The sequence below is a fragment of the Phoca vitulina genome, unplaced genomic scaffold (assembly GCF_004348235.1).
Source record: "Phoca vitulina isolate PV1807 unplaced genomic scaffold, GSC_HSeal_1.0 scaffold20, whole genome shotgun sequence".
In the NCBI taxonomy this organism is placed as follows: Eukaryota; Metazoa; Chordata; class Mammalia; order Carnivora; family Phocidae; genus Phoca; species Phoca vitulina.
This window is the reverse complement of record NW_022589723.1, coordinates 9,482,430-9,500,028: the sequence shown is the minus strand read 5'-3', so window position 1 is coordinate 9,500,028 and position 17,599 is coordinate 9,482,430. Positions and strand designations below refer to the sequence as shown.

Genomic DNA, 17,599 nt, shown 5'->3' with positions numbered 1-17,599 from the left:
AATAGAACAAACCACTCCTCATTCAGGGCTATTTGTTTAAGTGGGCAGGGATGAGTTCGGGAGAAACAACCCAGTTTTGCCAGTGTTTATTTGAACTGTTGGGACCAATAAATTTTATTTTATTATTTTATTATTTTTTTAATTTTTATTTATTTATTTATTTATTTTTTAAAGATTTTATCTATTTATCTGAGAGAGACACAGCGAGAGAGGGAACACAAGCAGGGTGTGTGGAGAGGGGAGAAGCAGGCCTCCCACAGAACAGGGAGCCCGACGCGGGGCTCAATCCCAGGACCCTGGGATCATGACCCGAGCCAAAGGCAGACGCTCAACGACTGAGCCACCCAGGCGCCCCTTTTTTTTATTTTTTAAAGATTTTATTTATTTATTTGACACAGAGAGAGAGAGAGCACAAGCAGGGAGAGCGGCAGGCAGAGGGAGAGGGAGAAGCAGGCTCCTGGCTGAGCAGGGAGCCCGACGCGGAGCTCCATCCCAGGACCCTGGGATCATGACCCGAGCCGAAGGCAGATGCCCAACCAACCGAGACACCCAGGCGCCCTGGGACCAGTAAATTTTAGAGAAAACTCCCCAATAGGGGAAGACAGGTTGGGTTAGAAGGGATAAGGTGATGGGGGTCCCCAAGTTGAATGAATGTCTGGAGTGGCAGGCTGGCTGGGGCTATGGATGGGTTAGTGCCTGCCCAGCTCAAGGGGACCCAAACTCAGTGCCTGGATTGCTGTAGGAATGTGGGCCCCCGATTGCCAGTCTCCTAAGTTTTCACAAAAAGCTAGAAAAGTGGATTTTTTTAAAAATGAATTTTCCTGACTCTTTAAATGTTAGTAACTAATTAAAGAAATTAAACCGCTGTTTGTGTCAAAGCATGACTGGCTGCCAGCATGCAACTTTTCGACTAGCCTTTACTGCACATCTCATGTACTTTACACACGTAACCCTAATTTGCTTGGTGTGGCCTTCTCCCTCTCTCCCTCTCCTGTGGTGCGACCTCTAGTGATAGGGCCTGCTTACCTAGCCACTCCTTCAAGCTCAGTTTGAATTGCTCCTTCCCCTGCTCAAATCTGTCTTCCCCACCGTATTCACCAACATTGCCTCTACCCGCCAAGCTCCTGGCTTTCCCTCTCAGGGCTTGAGTCCAACTGAGCAGCTCGTCAGTCCCCAATCAAAACAAGACCCATGATCTTCACTGCCTGGCTTTTACTCACTATGATTTGTTGTGCCTGGAACACCCACACCCACCTGCTCATCTCTTTTTATAACTCCTCCAATGAAGCCATTTCTCAACCTCCCTCTTAATTTCCATGGCTTGATCAGCCTCTGCTTTACTCAACAGCCATTTGTTAGACGCCTTGTATCCACAAGCAGGACCTGGCATGGGGGATACTGAGGTAGATAAGACTCCATCCCTGGGGCGCCTGGTGGCTCAGAGGAGCATGTGACTCTTGATCTCGGGTTCGTGGGTTCGAGCCCCGTATTGTATATAGCGATTACTTAAATAAATGAACTTAAGGAAAAAAGAAAAAAAAAAAGACCCCATCCCCAGCCCTGCCCACGGAGCCTCCTCCAGGTGAGGGCAGACATACACTACCATGGGCCATGTGCGTGCAGCAGAACAGTACGCAGCGTGGGGGAGTGGAGAGGGCACCGAGGGGCTTTGGCTGGAGAAACAGCAAACGCTTTTTGAGCTTCATCAAGAGGTAAGTAGAGGCTTTCCAGGGCAAAGAGGCATTTGAGGTAGAGGTAACAGCCCATGCAAATGAATGTAGGTGTGAAAGTTCTGAGAAAGGCTGTCATTGGGTGGGGATGGAAAAGAGGATGCCTGGGCAAGTCACAGAAACAAGCGGTTTGGGAACCAGACTGTTTTCTGACAGTATTTGCATTCCTTTTGCCTGCACTCCACAGGGTAAGTTCTAGAAGAGCAGAGGCTGCGTCTCAGCTTTCATGGCTCCACACCTGCTACCTGCCTGGGACTAGTACCTTCGCTCAAACCCTTGCCACGAAACACAGCGCCTGGTAGTCGTGAGAGTGCCCCCTAGCGGCCCCTGTGCGATCCTTCTCTCCGTTGTCCTAGCCGACCCGGCGGAGCCCTCCCTGCATCCCCTATATTTCTGGGGGTGGCACTTTGCCTGGCATCGTCTCACCTCATCTCCACCCCTCCCTAAGAGGAGGCTGTTCCTTTCTGTCCAACAAACACCTATTAAGCATTTATTTTGCGTTGATCACTGTTGTAGGCATTGGGATACACAATTTCATGAATCATTCATCACCTCAGCCTTGGAGGTGCTTCAGAGATCCAAGGGATAATGGGAGTTGTCCCCAGTGCTAGGGGCACTAGAGGAACTGAATGCATTTTGAGCCTTGAGGGATGGATGAATGGCTGGCAGAGCAGGAAGCCAAAATGCGGTGTCCTATGAAATGGGGGCAGCCAGAGTAACGAGGCTTGTCACTGCCATCTATCCACTACCATTTACTAGGGTCATGGAGGTATGTGGGGTGACAGAGACCCAGAGACGACAAAGGTACCATCTGTTGTCTCCAGAGTTCACAACCCAGAGGGAAGACAGATAAGGAGACAGGAGAAGGGGGCACTCTGTGCTCAGGGTTCTGTTAGCAAGACACCAGGGCATCTCCCACCTGAGTGTGCGTGGGAGAAATTGGGGAAGAACAATCAGGCCGAAAGATGAGAAAGGAGGATGTGGTCCACGCTGAGTGCAACAGTTATAAAAACACAGTAGTGTGAGAGTTAGCCATCGAAAGGAGGCCCATCCTGGGGTGCTAGAAAGGTTCTGCTTCTTGATCTGGGTGCTCGCCTCCTGGGGTGTGTGTGGTTATGGAAATTTATGGAGCTGTACACTTCCAGGAGTCAAATATGTACTTTCACCTTCAATCATTTGTAGCCCCCAAACTCTCACATCTTTTTTTTTTTTTTAAGATTTATTTATTTGAGAGAGAACATGGGCAGGAGGGGCAGAGGGAGAGTAAAAGAGAAACCCAAGTAGACTCCACGCCGAGCTTGGAGCCTGACACGGGGCTCGATCCCACGACCCTGAGATCAGGACTCAAGCTGAAATGAAGAGCCGGATGCCCAAGTCAATGTGCCACCCAGGTGACCCTCTATGTTATTTTTCTGTATAGCAATTATTGCAATCTAAAAGTATCTCTTTGTTAAGACTAGGAGCCATGTTAGGATTTGAACCCGGTCCTCCAGTATCAGCTCTAGGACCCTGGGAACTCAGCTTTGCTGAGTCAGCTTCCTGGAAAATGGGGGATAATAGTACCTTCATCACAGGGCTGTGTGCCGAGGTAAGAACCTGAGATACATAAAGCCCTTACGCATGCTTCCTGCGTGCTTATCTTGACAATATCAGATTGGCGGTGTAGGGCACATAGCTCCTCAATATATAATTTGTTGAGATGAATGAAAGGATGGCTTTTTTTGACACCAAACAAAAAGTGGCTGAAACAGATGGAGGGGTGTGGGCTGGAGTACCTCAACTAAAGGCCCCTGGGCAGGAGCTCAGAGCCTGGGGAGTAGCAACACTCCTGTGAAAAAGCCAAAGCTTCTGGGGGTGGGCAGGGGAGATAGCGGTGACCTGGGCCCCCACACCAAAAGGAGTGGAGATAAGAACCAGAGTTCAAAGCCATGCTCCCCCCCTGCCCTTGAGTTCTCCACTACATGCTGCAGTCAGGAGCTGCCCCAGCGACCGAGCAGACCTGTTGACAAGGCTCACACCAGGAAGAAATCATGCTACGCGGCAGCATGGCAGCCTCCTGGGCCCCCTTCTTCCGTGGCCCTCTCACCCCTCCCCTCTGGTGGTCAAACTTGGCAATTCTCTCCACCCTCAGGGGCTGGGGCAGTTTCGGGAAGGGTGGGAAAACCTGCTGAACAGGGTGGCCGAAGCCCAAACCGGTTGTACAGGGCAGTCCTATCCCCCCCAGCAGCCCTGTCCCTCTCCTGCCCCAGACAGCAGAGGCAGCAGCCTCACAGAACCAACCATTTTATTACACTGGGGGTGGACTGGGGCCCGGGGAAGGCAGGGGAACAGGGGGGGTGTGATGCCTGAGCGCCCTGGGGCGTGTGGGGACGATCCTGCACGCCAGGCCAGGCCAGGCCCCATTCTTGGGGGAAGGGAAGAGGCAGCCTCTTTCCACTCCTCTTACCCATCCCCATGGCATTAAATAAACAAAAAGCAACTCTATACAGCACAAAATATACAGGGACGTCCTTCCCCCCAGCCCTGGACTGTGCAGGGTGGGAGGGCCAGCTCTGAAGGGCACGGCCAGGGGGCCTCCAGCTTCTGACACTGCCCCAGGCCCCTTCCCAACGCCACAGGGTGGGCACAGGCAGCTTTGAACAAGAAACAAAACTTCAACTTCTTCTGAAATCCTAGGCAGACAGGTCCATCTGTGTGTGGGACTCTGGGCTCAAAGGTCTTCCGCTCCTCCCAGACCCTGGAGCTTTGTCAGGAATGAGAGGCCTAAGCTTAGCTAAGACATCTCCCAGAGGGGCCGGAGCCCTGCCTCGGAAGCAGAGTGGGCCTGGGAAACAGCCTGGAGGAGCCTGGTCCCAAAGTCTTCCCCAGCCCAGGCTTCCATCTTGGCAAGGAGGAAGCAGGGTCAGGCAAGAGCCGGAAAGAGCCTGGGCGAACCCCCAGCTCAGAGGGGCCGGGTCGTGTGGTTATAGACCAGGTGCTCCGTGTCCTCTGTGGTGGAGACCGTGGAGCTGGCAGGGGTAGGGGGTTGGAGGTGGTCGCTGTGGTGGTGGCGGCGGTGACGGTGTCTGTGGAAGCCCTTCCTCTGGTTCTTGAAGAAGCAGTAACCCAACAGGGCTATCACCACCACGATGCAGATGACCAGGAGTACTGCAATGGCCACCTCCACGGAGCCTGGGGGAAGAAGGGGCGTAATGGAGGAGAGCTCCCAGGGCCCGCTCAGCTCTGATGCCCACCCCCACTCTGCGCAGAAGGGACCAAGTCAAATGGATGCCAGGTGTGGAATGACCTCCAGCGTATGAGCAGCTGGGCTCCGTCAGGAGCTCAAGGAAAGGCCCGGGACTCTGACGGCAAACACATGACACGCACTTCACTGTGCTTCCCTCCTCTGCCTGTGGCAGGTATCACCACTGGCTGTGGGCACTCTGTCCCTTTAGCCAACCTCAGGATCCTTCTCAACAGTTTTCGGCAGTCACCACCAATCATGTGGAGCTGATCCTTGAGAGGATACCTACTCGTCCGTGAGAGGGCAGACCAGGGCTCACCTATGTTAGGAATGGGGCTTTCCCGGCGCAGACCAAAAACATCCTTCTCTACAAGATGAGGAGAGAAACAAGTCAATACTCAAGGCTCTGAGACTCAACTGCTCCTCAGTGCCTCCAGACCACCCACTGCCCCCCTCCGCCACCCCCATTCCAGGGACTCTGATGATGAACTGGAGCCAGCCCAGGCCTTGGGACAGAGCAGAGTGCTCTAGCTAAGCCCTTCCCCTCCCCGTCTTCTGGGCCCCAGTGCCCAGCTCACTGGAGATGCCACGACAGGATGCAAGACACTGCTGCTCCTCCTCGAAGTTGTTCTTGTTGCCGTAACAACCGCCGTAGGTAAAGCGGGCGCAGCGCTCGCTGAAGGGGTTGTAGTACCAGCGTGGGATGTTCTCCAGGCAGAGCCCTGTGTCTGGCAGGTCCACACAGTGCCCTGGGGGGTAGGGGCAGGCCAAGGGGTGAGTGAGTCCATGGGGGGCCTCCCTGCCACCATCCACCAGGCTCCACATTGGAGGGTGCTGCTTGCCACGTCCTGCCCCGCCTCATACTGAGACTCAGTGAGGGCCTCAGGGGGCCCCAGGAACAGCCCCAGCTGGCCCTTCCGCACTTCTGCCAGAAGCAAGGAAGACAGATCCTGGACAACGATTTTAGGCACAGAAATACCCTACCTTGACTCACATAACTATTTTTTTTTTTTTTCCACTTTTCTTTCAGCTTTTCCGATTGTGTCAAGGTCTCGGTTTTCTCTCCAGCACTGGACGGTCTAGCTTTTAACAAAGAAGGCTCAGGGTCTGAGCCCTGGCAGGCAACAATGTCCAGCTAAAATCTATTAACATTGTTTTATTATAGTTATTTCAATAGTTCATCTCGATTTGTAGCATGTAACAGTGGCTTGCCATTTATGCTAGTGATATGACATTTCCTTTAATACATTAAGTTTAAAAAGTACTTGATTTTGGGGCGCCTGGGTGGCTCAGTCAGTTAAGCGTCTGCCTTGGGCTCAGGTCATGATTCCGGGGTCCTGGGATCGAGTCGTGTCAGGCTCCCTGCTCAGTGGGGAGTCTGCTCCCTCTATCCCTCCCTTGTTTGTGATCTCTCACACTCTCTCTCAAATAAATAAATAAAATATTAAAAAAAAAAAAGGCACTTGACTTAGGGGTGCCTGGGCGGCTCAGTTGGTTAGGCATCTGCCTTCGGCTCAGGTCATGATCCCAGGGTCCTGGGATCGAGTCCCACATCAGGCTCCCTGCTTCCTCAGTAGGGAGTCTGGTTCTCTCTCTCTTTCACTCTCTCTCTCGGCCCCTCCCCACGGCTCATTCTCTCTCTCTCTCAAATAAATAAATAAAATCTTAAAAAGAAAAAGTACTTGATTTATAGGAAAAATGGTAAGTAAATAAAATCTCAGGGACATGCAGGCATGGTTAAATCTCCGAAGGTGTTCAGAGGAGGACCCATGCTTGGGAGACACCAGGCGCCCACCAGCTTTCTACCTGCACCTGGTGCACCCAGCGGGCCCCTCGGGCGCCCTGCCGGCCTCTGTCCCGACCCAGGGGACCCGGGGAGGAGCTCACCTTTGTCACTGCGGAAGTGGATGTTCTGAAGCTCCTCGAAGCCGCTGGTGTCTGCAAAGATGGAAGGTCAGAGGCGCGGCCCCGGAGGGCCCCCCGCGGCCCAGCGACCCTGCCTGCCCCAGCCTCACATTTCTCACAGGCGGCCTCGTCAGAGGCATCGGGGCAGTCGGCCGTGTCGTCACACTCCAGGAAGCTGTCGATGCAACAGCCGTTGCGGCAGCGGAACTCGGTGGGGTGACAGGTGCCAGAGCACACTGGGTGGGGCGGGACGGCGTTAAGGGTGAGGTCAGGCTTGCACATAGGTCACCGAGTACCAAGAGTCCATCATCTACCCGGCCTCCTCTACCCCAACACGGCATTATGACATGTCCTCTGCTCCCCTCCAGTGCCCCCGCTCCCCACAAACCCCCCTACACACAAACTGGGCAGATCCTGATAAGGTGCTGGGCCACAAGGGGTGGGGCACTTGTAGTCCTTCCACATCCTACGAGGGCAGGCACGGCTGGGCAAAGGCAGCTGGGGCAGAGACAAAGACATGACCCAGCAGGGGTGAGGGGAACAGGGAAAGGAGCAGAGCTCACCTGGACTGTGCCTGTCCAGTGAGGGGCCTGGGAGAGAGAAAGCAGATGAGTGAGAGGAGTTGGGGCCAGGTCCCAGCAGGGACGAGCTGACAGGGGTGCCTGGGAATGGAGGACTCCCCCTGCCCACTGCCCTGACCGGCAGAGGGACCATCCACCCTGGGGGAAAGACACCTGAGGCCCAAAGCTGCCTCGTAAAGGCCCACCTTGCACATCCCGGCAGGCTAGCTTGCACTCCTCTTCCCGAAGATAGTTGTTCTTATTGCCCAAGCAACCTCCGTAAACGAAACTCTTGCAAATCCGTTCTTTGGGGTCGTAGTACCAGCGAGGGAAGGAACCGCGGCAGCGGCCCACCTTGCTGGACGCAAGGCAATATTCTGGGGGGAGGAAAGCTTGTGAGGGGCCCCTATGGGGCCCCATCAACAGAGGGGGTTGGCTCCAGGTACTTCCTCCCCACCCGCTCCCTCACCTTCTGTCTGCTTGGGGGACAGCACAGTAACTGTGACGTTGGTCATGCTCTCTGGCTGGTCGGGGTCAGCCGCTGTCAGCTGGAACAGGTAGGTGCCTTCCTTGAGTCCCCACAGCTTCACCTGGTCCGGCTCATTCTTCTACACACAGGAGGAGCCATCAGGCTGGGACCCCCGATGCCCTGCGGCTGCCCGAGCTCCTCCCAGCCACACAGCCACCCCATATGGAGGGCAGAGGGACTTGGTAGTAAATGGATCCCCAGCTTCTATCCACCCCACCCATCTGGAACCTCAGGTTGGCCTGTGGCCCTGGAAAGGGGGCCCTAGAGAGCTGAGGTGGGGGTCAGAGAGCCAGCCCAGTGTCTTACCTCTACTCTGACATCCGCGTCACCTTGCAGTAGGTACCAATCTGCGTTCTCCACATCCTTCAGCACCAGGGGTTCCTGGGGCTGTACCTTCAAGTCTATGCCTGCCCACGCCTTGGGAATCCGGGACCCTGAGGGGGAAGTTAAGGTCAGGTCAACTCTCACTGAATGGACCAGAGCTCTCTTGAAGTGGGGGAGCAACATGGGCCACATGGGAGAGGGAGAAGCAGGCTCCCCACTGAGCAGGGAACCCAACTCGGGACTTGATCCCAGGACCCTGGAATCATGACCTGAGCTGAAGACAGATGCTTGACCGACTGAGCCACCCAGGTGCCCCTGAAGGCATTTTTAATGTAAAACCTGCTTTTGGAAGCAAAATACGGAACAGCATGTGCCATTTGATCCCAATTAAGGAAAAAATATACATGGGAAAGGAGCTTATTCCTATTTTCTATAATAAGCAGGTACCTGTGCTAATTGCTTTAAAAAGTTAAAGTAACAGTATTTTTGAAAAGCCAAACAAGTAAATATGTAATTAACACTATTACCCCTCATTCTGCTGGTCTGGATTGCTGCTGAGAAGCCCAGCCTGGTAGAGGTCTGAAGCACAGAGTCCCTGGGCAGCAACGTGGCAAGCCTTGGTGTCCCAGAGCATATAGTCGCAGGAGGAGGGTGCCTGCCTCCCCTTACAAGGGGTCTCCAGGGAATCACACCCTCCCTCAGCCTGACAATGTCTGTGCCCGAGGCTTCCACCAGTCTCAAGTTAGGGGCTGGGGAGAAACAAGTCCCAAGCACGATTCCTGCCTGTAGTGGGATGAATGGTGGGACCCAAAACATATGCCTTTGTCTAATTCCAGAACTTGTGAATGTGACCTTATCTGGAAAAAGGGTCTTAGCAGAAGTAACTAAGTTAGGCATCTCCATATGAGATCATTCGGGATTAGCTGGGTAGGTCGATGCAATGACACATGTCTTTATAAAAGACAGAAGAGGAGAAAACAAAATGAAGGGAAGCCGGGTCAAGAGGGAGGCAGAGCCCGGAGTGATGCAGCCGCGAGCCAAGGAAGGCCTGGAGCCGCCAGGAGCTGGAAAAGGCCAGGAAGGATCCTCTCCCGCTCTTCAGAGAGACTGCAGCCCTGCCAACACCTGGATTTTGGACTTCTGGCCTCCCGAACTGTAAAACAATAAATTTCTGTTGTTTGAAGTCACCCAGTTCATAGTACTTTGTTTCACCAGCCACAGGAATTGATACACTGCCTCTGAGGGGACTCCAGTCCAGTTGGGCAGATGAGACTGAGCACCAGGAAGCAACATGGGAGAAAAGACCCACCAAGATGAAGCAATGCGTGGTGCGGGTCCAAGACAAGGAAGTGGCCATGCCACAGCAAGTTAGAGGAAGGAGGGAAGGCTTTCTGGAGAAGGGAGAAAGGATTTTTAAAATTCTTTTGTTTTGGCTTTTTTTGGGGTTTGCTTATGGGGAAGAATGTGCTGTGCTATTGGTAACAGCAGAAAAGGTGAGCAAAAGCAAGGAGGTGGGACTTTGCAAGGTGGGTCTGGCGGACATGAAAGAGGACAGCGGGGTGAGACATGCCTCAAAAGGCCCTCAATGCAGAGCCAGAGCATGCGGACACAGCAAAGTGACATTCAAGTATTTCACAACTGGGCTACAGGAAGGGGCCATGAGTAGTGGTACAGAGTTCTGGAGGCCACAGATGCATCGGACACTGACCTCCTAGATGCATGAGCGAGGTCCAGGAGTCTGAAGGGTTAGGGAGCCCTCTGTCCTGAATTACATTTTTTTTTTTTTTTTTTTAAGATTTTATGTATTTATTTGTCAGAGAGAGAGAGCACAAGCAGGGGGATCTGCAGGCAGAGGGAGAAGAAGACTCCCGGCTGAGCAGGGAGCCTGATGTGGGACTTGATCCCAGGACTCCGGGATCGTGACCTGAGCCGAAGGCAGATGCCCAACTGACTGAGCCCCCCAGGCGTCCCTATCCTGAATTACTTCTACGGAGCGAGGAGGCCAGTGAGTGGACCAGCGCAGCAGTCCAGGGCACACTCGAAGGGAGTAGTTGGAATTAGAGGGATAGCTAAGGGAATGGAAAGGAGGATGTGAGAATGCTAGACAGACACTTCAGGCTTCCGTGTTTGACAGGCACTGAGAAGTGGGAAGGAAGGGTCAGGGTGCAGACAGAAAGGAAACCCAATCTAGAGGGAACCTGTGGGTTCAATCAGAGAAGTTGAACTTGAGGGAGGGAAGACCATTGAGAGAAGTGACCAGCAGGCAGCGGAAGTGCAAATGGGAGCGCCTGAGAGGCCAGAGTTGGAGAAAGATATGCAGTTGGGTTTATTAACAAAGCTGCCAAGAGTTTAATGTATGCTGGCCACCATACATCATCTATCCGCATCATCTGCAGTAGGAGTTGACAAACTATGGCCTGCAGGCCACATCTGGCCCACCACCTGTTACACTTTTAAATGGTTGAAAAAAATCAAAAGAATAGTATTTTGTGACATGGGGAAAGCACCTAAGATTCAAATTCGTGTCCATGAGTTGGAATATGGCTTCACCTATTCGGTTACATATTGTCAATGGCTGCTTTCGCGTTATAAGAGAGCGGAGTGGCTGGAACAGAGATTGTATGGGCCACAAAGCGTAAAATATTTCCTATTTGAACCTTTACAGAAAATTTGCTGACCCCTGATCTATGTTACCTACCTTCCTAACCATCCTGCCACAACTGCATTCTTGCCCCTTTCCAGATCAGAAAATTGACACCAGAGAGGTTCAATGACTTGCCCAGGGTCACTCAGTTTTTGAACAGCAGAACTGGGATCTGAACCCTGGTCTATCTGACTTCATAGCTCTTTCTAAAACACCGTGCTGCTGGTCACCCATTTACTTAGAAATGTGATTTTGATTGCTTTTTATAATTTCAGGGTTGTTTTTAACTTAGGTAGTACATATATAGGATAAAAAATTCAAAAAGTACAAAAGAGGGGCACCTGGGTGGCTCAGTCAGTTAAGCATCTGTCTTCGGCTCAGGTCATGATCTCAGGGTCCTGGGATCGAGCCCTACATTGGGCTCCCTGCTCAGTGTGGAGTCTGTTTGTCCCTCTGCTCCTCCCCTCCTGCTCATGCTCTCTTTCTCTCTCTCTCAGATAAATAAATAAAATCTTAAAATTAAAAAAAAAAAGTACCAAAGAAAAAAAAAAGTACTTAAGAGTTGGGGCGCCTGGCTGGCTCAGTCGGTAGAGCATGTGACTCTTGATCTCAGGGTTGTGAGTTTGAGCCCCACGTTGGGTGTAGAGATTACTTAAAAAGTAAAATCTTACCCTCAAAAAAGTACAAAAGAGTAGTGAGAATTAAATCTTGTCTTTTCTTAACCTTCTCTCCTTAACCTCTCAGGTTCATCTTGCCCAAGGCATCCATTCTTGCGGCGTGCGTGTGTGTGTGTGTGTGTGTGTGTGTGTGTGAAGAGAGACAGTATTGAATTCAGAAGCATGCAAGTTCTCCTTGTTTTTCCCACAATACGTTTTGGAAATCATTCCATAGCAACATGGAAACAATTTCCCCCCCCTTTTTTTTTTTTTTGGTTGCACAGTACTCATTATATGAATGCACCATAACTTACAATTTAATTAACCAGTACACCAGTCTCCTCTTGATTTAGATTCTTTTTTTCTTTCTTCTCCTCTTCCTTCCCTACTAAGAACTAAACCATATTGCCTCAGGTTTATTATTTTTATTAAAACAGCATTACCATATCCAGTTATAGGATGTGTTGACGGACATTAGATTGTTTCCAATTCTTTGCTATTATAAACAATGCTACAGTGAGTAACTGGCTGGTAAGTTGGTTTATACACATGTAAGTACAGCCGCAAGATGAATTCCTACAAGTGGAACTGTGTTGAGGGTTATGTGCATTTACAGGGCTTTTAAAAAGTTTTTATTTATTTATTCATTTCAGTAATCCCTACACCAAACGTGGGGCTCGAACTCACCATCCCGAGATCAAGAGTCGCAAGCTGTTCCGACTGAGCCAGCCAGGCGCCCCTGTTTACAGTCTGGATGGGTACTGCCGAACTGCCCTCTACCAAGGCTTTACAGAGAGAGTTATGTCAGGTGTTAAGAGTGAGTTGAAAGGAAGAAGAGAAGGTAAAGAGATAAGAACGCTGGTGGGAGGCTGAGTCACTGAGATTCCTCTTTGATGAGGCAGAGTCACAGAGGGTGGACCCAAGGGGGAAGACCGGGACACACAGTGACAGTGAAGGGATGGGAGGGGAGAGCGTCCACAGAAAAACATGTCAGATGCAGGTGTAGAGGCCTAGAATGAGAAAAGGAGGCCCTGGCTTCCAGGGGTTGCGAGGGAAATAGAACCAGAAGAGCAGGAAAGAAAAGCACCTGTCTGGACCAAACCCGCACCCTGGTGGCTTGGCTGGCAATCAGTAGAGGGTCCAACAGGGCAGGTTCTCGGGTGACCTCTGAGAGACAAAGCCACGGGGGTGCCTCCCTCCTTACATTTTTCAGAAAGTCATCAGCTGAAGACAAGACCCCCTGGCAATCTACCTAGCAGACAGATAGGCTAGCCCCACCAGCCCTGAGGGTGGCAGTGGACAGTGGAGTGATGGAGTGATGCATCAGGCCTTGGGCCAAACCAGCAACATCCACCCAGTCCCAGGCCCCGGGAGCAAGGGGCAGATGCCCCACCCTACCACTCCCTACTTCCTAGCCCCCAAGAGGGCAAAGGGCCAGAGGGGCAATAAAGCCAGCTCCTCCCCCAGCTGCCGGGTCTCCAGGAAACACAGACTCCACCTCCTAAGCCACTCCTCCAATAGAAAGAGTGGGAGGGCAAGTGAGGGGAATGAAGGAAGGAGCAGGGTGCTCCGGGAGGCCATAGGAATCTGGACTGGACTGACCACAAACAGGGAAAGGGGAGCAAGCCAACCCACCCTGGGGAGGATCTCTCTACCCCATGCAAGAATCAAAGGTTTAGATGCCCCGACCACCTGCCCACCTTGCCTGTCTTGGTCCATCTAAGCCTCCAGGATGGCTTTATCTAGGCTCAGCTGAGAATGGACTCCTTGATACCAAATAGCTCCCCCCACCCCCCAGAGCACTGCAGCACCCTTAAAATGGCCGGGAGCTCGCACTCAGTTCACGCCCTACCCAGCTCCCTCAATGACCCAGGAAGTCCCCACTCCACCCTGTGTTGTGCCAAACAGGCCAGTCTGGGGTGGGGGTGGGCGGGTTTCCAAATGAGGAAGGCTGGTCCCAAGACCACGGAGCCCCATCCAGCTCATCTCCCTGACCAGAACCCAGAGTTTTAGGTTCTGGCCCTGGAGCGGGACTCCCATGGACCCTCTGTCAGAGCAGGAAGGCACAAGCAGCTCAGGTGGATTCGTGTCATCACCACCTACACTCTGTGCTACTTCCTTGTGGAACAGGCTCAGGCCCTGGACCAGTGGGATTCAGGTGGCCCAGCCTGAGATGGTGCCCACTCTCCACCTCCCCCACCCAGAATTCCCATCCCATTCCCTCTCCCCTCGGAGAGCCAGGACAGCTACTGGAAGGATAGGGAGAAGAGTAGGTCCTTAACCTGAGAGAGACTGGCCCAGGAAAAAGCTGGACAGTCTCTTTTTGACTTTCCGGAACTGAGACCACCCCCAGACTGAGCACCAGCCCAGTCCTGGCCCCTGAGTTCCCCAGTCCCTGGTTCTATTATCTGCTGGGCTATCTTGGGTCAGAGCGCTAGGTTTCTACCAAAAAAGATGGTCTTGTGCGGAAAAACAGCACAGGACTTTGGGAGATCCTGCCTGGGTTGAGTCCCACGTCTCCCATTTATGGGCAATGCTATCCTGGGCAAATTATTTAACATGGGAGTCAGTTTCCTAATCTAAAAAGTGGGCTGACGACTAATAGCACCCTTTTCAGAAGTGGTTGTCAGGAGGCCGAAGTCAGAGGTGAGTGGCCACAGCAATCAGTCAACTATCAAGTGCTAACAGAGGTTATCAGCTGTGACCCATCCCTGCCCTGGAGCCCCACCTGGCCAGAGCAGCAGGCAGAGAAAATGGGGAATGAAGGCCTCTGGAGGGGCCATGATCCCAGCTCACTGCTCGGTCACAGGAGGAGCTCCCACTTTGCCCTTATCCCTGGCAGTAAACAAGGTGAGCAGACCTTGTAGCTTGGCCACCACATCCTCAGCTGGGAGAGCCCTGCCTGGCTCACCGCGTACACACGCACCTGCCCGCACAGCTGACATCCCTCCCCGACCAGGCACACATACCAGTGGGCTGACTCACGCGCAACCCTCCTCACCCCCACCCCAGAACCTCTGGCTACTGTGCCCACAACACCACCCCTTCCCCTTTTAGGTCAACCCCTGACTGGGCTTGTCCTTTAGCATCTGGGGTCTGGCGCTTTTCCCCAGACCACCAAAAGGCCAACAGGTGGGAACAAGGGGTGCAGACAGACGCGAACCAATCCCAGCCCGGCAGTAAGGGAGCAGACTATCCTACCCCAGGCTCACTTGACAGGGCCTCAAGGTGCCTGGAACAGTGCTTGGCCAGGGGTGCTTAGCTAGCCACCCTGCGGCCTCCAGACAACTCACTCCCTGACTTCGCATATCAGGGTCAGCAATCAGGAATCGCGAGGAGCTGCCTCCTCTCTCCCAAACACATATCCCAAAGCACCAGCCCATTCAACATCCTGAATTCCGGACCCAGAGTCTGGGCTCTAGAATGTTACCCCTCCCCACTCACGCAGCCTGCCCTTTGTTTACTGTTCATACAGCCTAGTTCTAAGGAGGAGTCGGGGCACAAAGAGACAGTCCTCCTTACTGCTTTCTGATGCCTCCCCCAAGACTTCATAACCAGCCCCCTTGCTGAGTCTCCCCAAATCCATCCCACCCGTTCCCCTCGTCCTTACCGCCAAAGCCCTGGGTCCGCAGCTCGCGGTAGGAGTGGTAAACCTCCCGCTTGAGGTAGTTGATGAAGCCCTCCCTGGGCGCGAACTTGCACACGAAGTTCTGCTCGTAGAGGCAGTTCATTAGGAAGCAGGCGGCAATGGCGTCCTCCCCGCCGTCGAGCTTCAACTCCACCAGCGCCAGGTTGCAGTTCTGGGTGGTGCAGCAGGCGCGCACGCAGTCCCAGCCGCGGCGCACGGTGGGGGAGCCCAGGAAGGTGGCCCCGTTGCTGACCGAAGCCTCGGTATCGAGCACGAAGGCAGGCACCCCGGCGGTAAAGCGGTCCAGGCAGGGGCCTCCCGGGGGCAGGCCGGGGGGCGCGGGCGGCGGCCCAGCCTCGGTGCCCAGGAGATCGAGCGCGCACAGGAGCCACACGGCGACTGCTGGGACGCGGGCTTGGGAGAGGCGGCCGCAGGCCATCATCCTCCCCGGGGCCGTCGCCCTTCTCCCCACGGGGGTCACCTTCACTGCGCGGACCTCTGGGCTCCGAGGGTGCTAGCGATCTGAAAGAGGGGAGGGGATGGGGGAGGAGACACACCGGATCAGCCGGACACTTCGAGGGAGGCGGGCCAGCCAGGAGTAAGTCGAGGGGATGGCTGGGGAGCACCCCGCGCGCGGGGAGCGAGGAGGGGTACGCGCGCCCAGCCCTCCCACGCACGCTCCGGCGAGCCGGCCGCCGGACGGACGGCCAGATGGACGGCTAAGGAGCTCCCGTACCCGGACACACGCAGCAGCGCCGAACAAAGGGCCAAACATGCTCCGAGCCCGCTCTGTCCCCGCCTCGCGCTCCGGGGCCCGGGTTACCTGCGCAGGTGAGTGGGGTGGGGCCGGGCCTGCCGAGGTTCCGGTCCCGGCTTCCTGCGCGGCTGCGGCCGCCGCTTCCGCCCCGGTGCAGGTACGCTGGGGCTCGGCCACCTCCTCCTCAGGTTTCTGGTGAAACTGAGTCAGTGCGGCCGGGGCGGGGCGGACATTAACCCTAACACCGCCGGCTCCGCGCACGTCCGGTGCGCCGCCGCCAGCCCTGCCCTGCAGAGCTCCGCGGAGCGGCCGCGGCCCCCGACCTCTCCCGCGCCGGCTGCTCCCCGCAGGGGCTCCGAGCGGCGCCCCTCCGGGCTGCCCTATGCCGACCCCACGGAGTCCAGCCTCGCGGCGGGGTCCCGCGCCCCAGAAGTGCAGCCTGATCCCCGGAGGCCCGGACACGGCCGGGACGCAGCAGCGAAGTCGTCCCCTCGAGGGTCGGGAGCTCCGGGGCGGCTGCCTCCGGCCTCCCTTTCCGGTCGGGGCCATCATTCCTAGCGTCAGACCTGAGGCGGGGTGAAGGGGCTGGGGGCAGGGGGCGGGGGGAGGAGGAAAGCCCTTTGCAAATGATCTCGCGGGCATCGTCAGCCCTCGGGGAAATCTTTTCCATCTCGTGGCGGGAAGAGATCCCCGGAAGCTGTGGGGCTGCACCTTTGATAACTGGAATCCCGGATGCCTGCTCCAGCGTCACCGCCCTTGCCAGCTCCGGGAAGCCCTCCTTTCTGCCAGAGTGAGCAACTGAGGCGGTTCCCTCTTCCACGCTTCCCTGCGGGACCTACAGTGGTTCCATTGCGTTTGAGGCCCTTCCGTATCTTATACCAAGGCTTACATTCAGGTCTCTGTCGGAGCTGAGTCCCTGTTAGCTTGCTGGTCTGCTACCTCGTCCCCTGGAGCACAGGTTCCCTCTTCTCTCCCACGAAGAGGGTGCTCCTGGTCAGGAGCTAGCCACCTCTTCCAGTAGAATGCCATCCTTGGAAGCTAGAGGTTCCAGCTCACCAAAGTAGTTGAGATATGACCTTCACAGAACGGTGAGCTCCTTGAAGCCGAGAGTGAAGAACTCCCTTTTTTTTTTTTTTTTAAAGATTTTATTTTACTTATTTATTCGACAGAGAGAGCGAGAGAGGGAACACAAGCACAGGGGAGCTGGAAAGGGAGAAGCAGGCCTCCCACAGAGCAGGGAGCCCCATGAGGGGCTCGATCCCAGGACCCCGGGACCATGACCCGAGCCGAAGGCAGATGCCCAACGACTGAGCCACCCAGGCGCCCCCCCCCCTTTTTAAAGATTTTATTTTATTTATTTGACAGAGAGACAGACAGCGAGAGAGGGAACACAAGCAGGGGCAGAGGGAGAAGCAGGCTTCCCGCCGAGCAGGGAGCGCGATGCGGGGCTTGATCCCAGCACCCTAGGATCATGACCTGAGCCGAAGGCAGACGCCTAATGACTGAGCCACCCAAGCGCCCCAAGAACTCTTAATAGACCCTACAGAGCAAGATTGGTCCTATTAATGCTCTCCCAAAAAAGAGATTGCACACCTTTTCACAGTGACTAAACAAACCCCGCCCAGTGGAACGTTCTTCCTAAT

General features: G+C 54.4%; 1 protein-coding gene across 2 annotated transcripts; it reads right to left on the bottom strand.

The window, feature by feature from the left end:
* Positions 1-3,073: 3,073 nt before the first annotated feature.
* Positions 3,074-15,711, bottom strand: SPINT1 (serine peptidase inhibitor, Kunitz type 1). 2 transcript variants are annotated; one of them, XM_032417440.1, is made up of 10 exons: positions 15,182-15,711; positions 8,254-8,381; positions 7,888-8,026; positions 7,625-7,795; positions 7,422-7,448; positions 6,969-7,094; positions 6,841-6,891; positions 5,532-5,702; positions 5,273-5,320; positions 3,074-4,901 (listed from the first exon to the last, which is right to left on the bottom strand). In XM_032417440.1, exons 1-10 carry the CDS (start codon positions 15,639-15,641, stop codon positions 4,672-4,674), a joined length of 1,551 nt encoding a protein of 516 aa, XP_032273331.1. In that variant the 5' UTR covers positions 15,642-15,711; the 3' UTR covers positions 3,074-4,671. The 2 variants fall into 2 exon arrangements, with proteins under 2 accessions (XP_032273331.1, XP_032273332.1); XM_032417441.1 differs by lacking the exon at positions 6,969-7,094.
* Between the last annotated feature and the right edge of the window lie 1,888 nt (positions 15,712-17,599).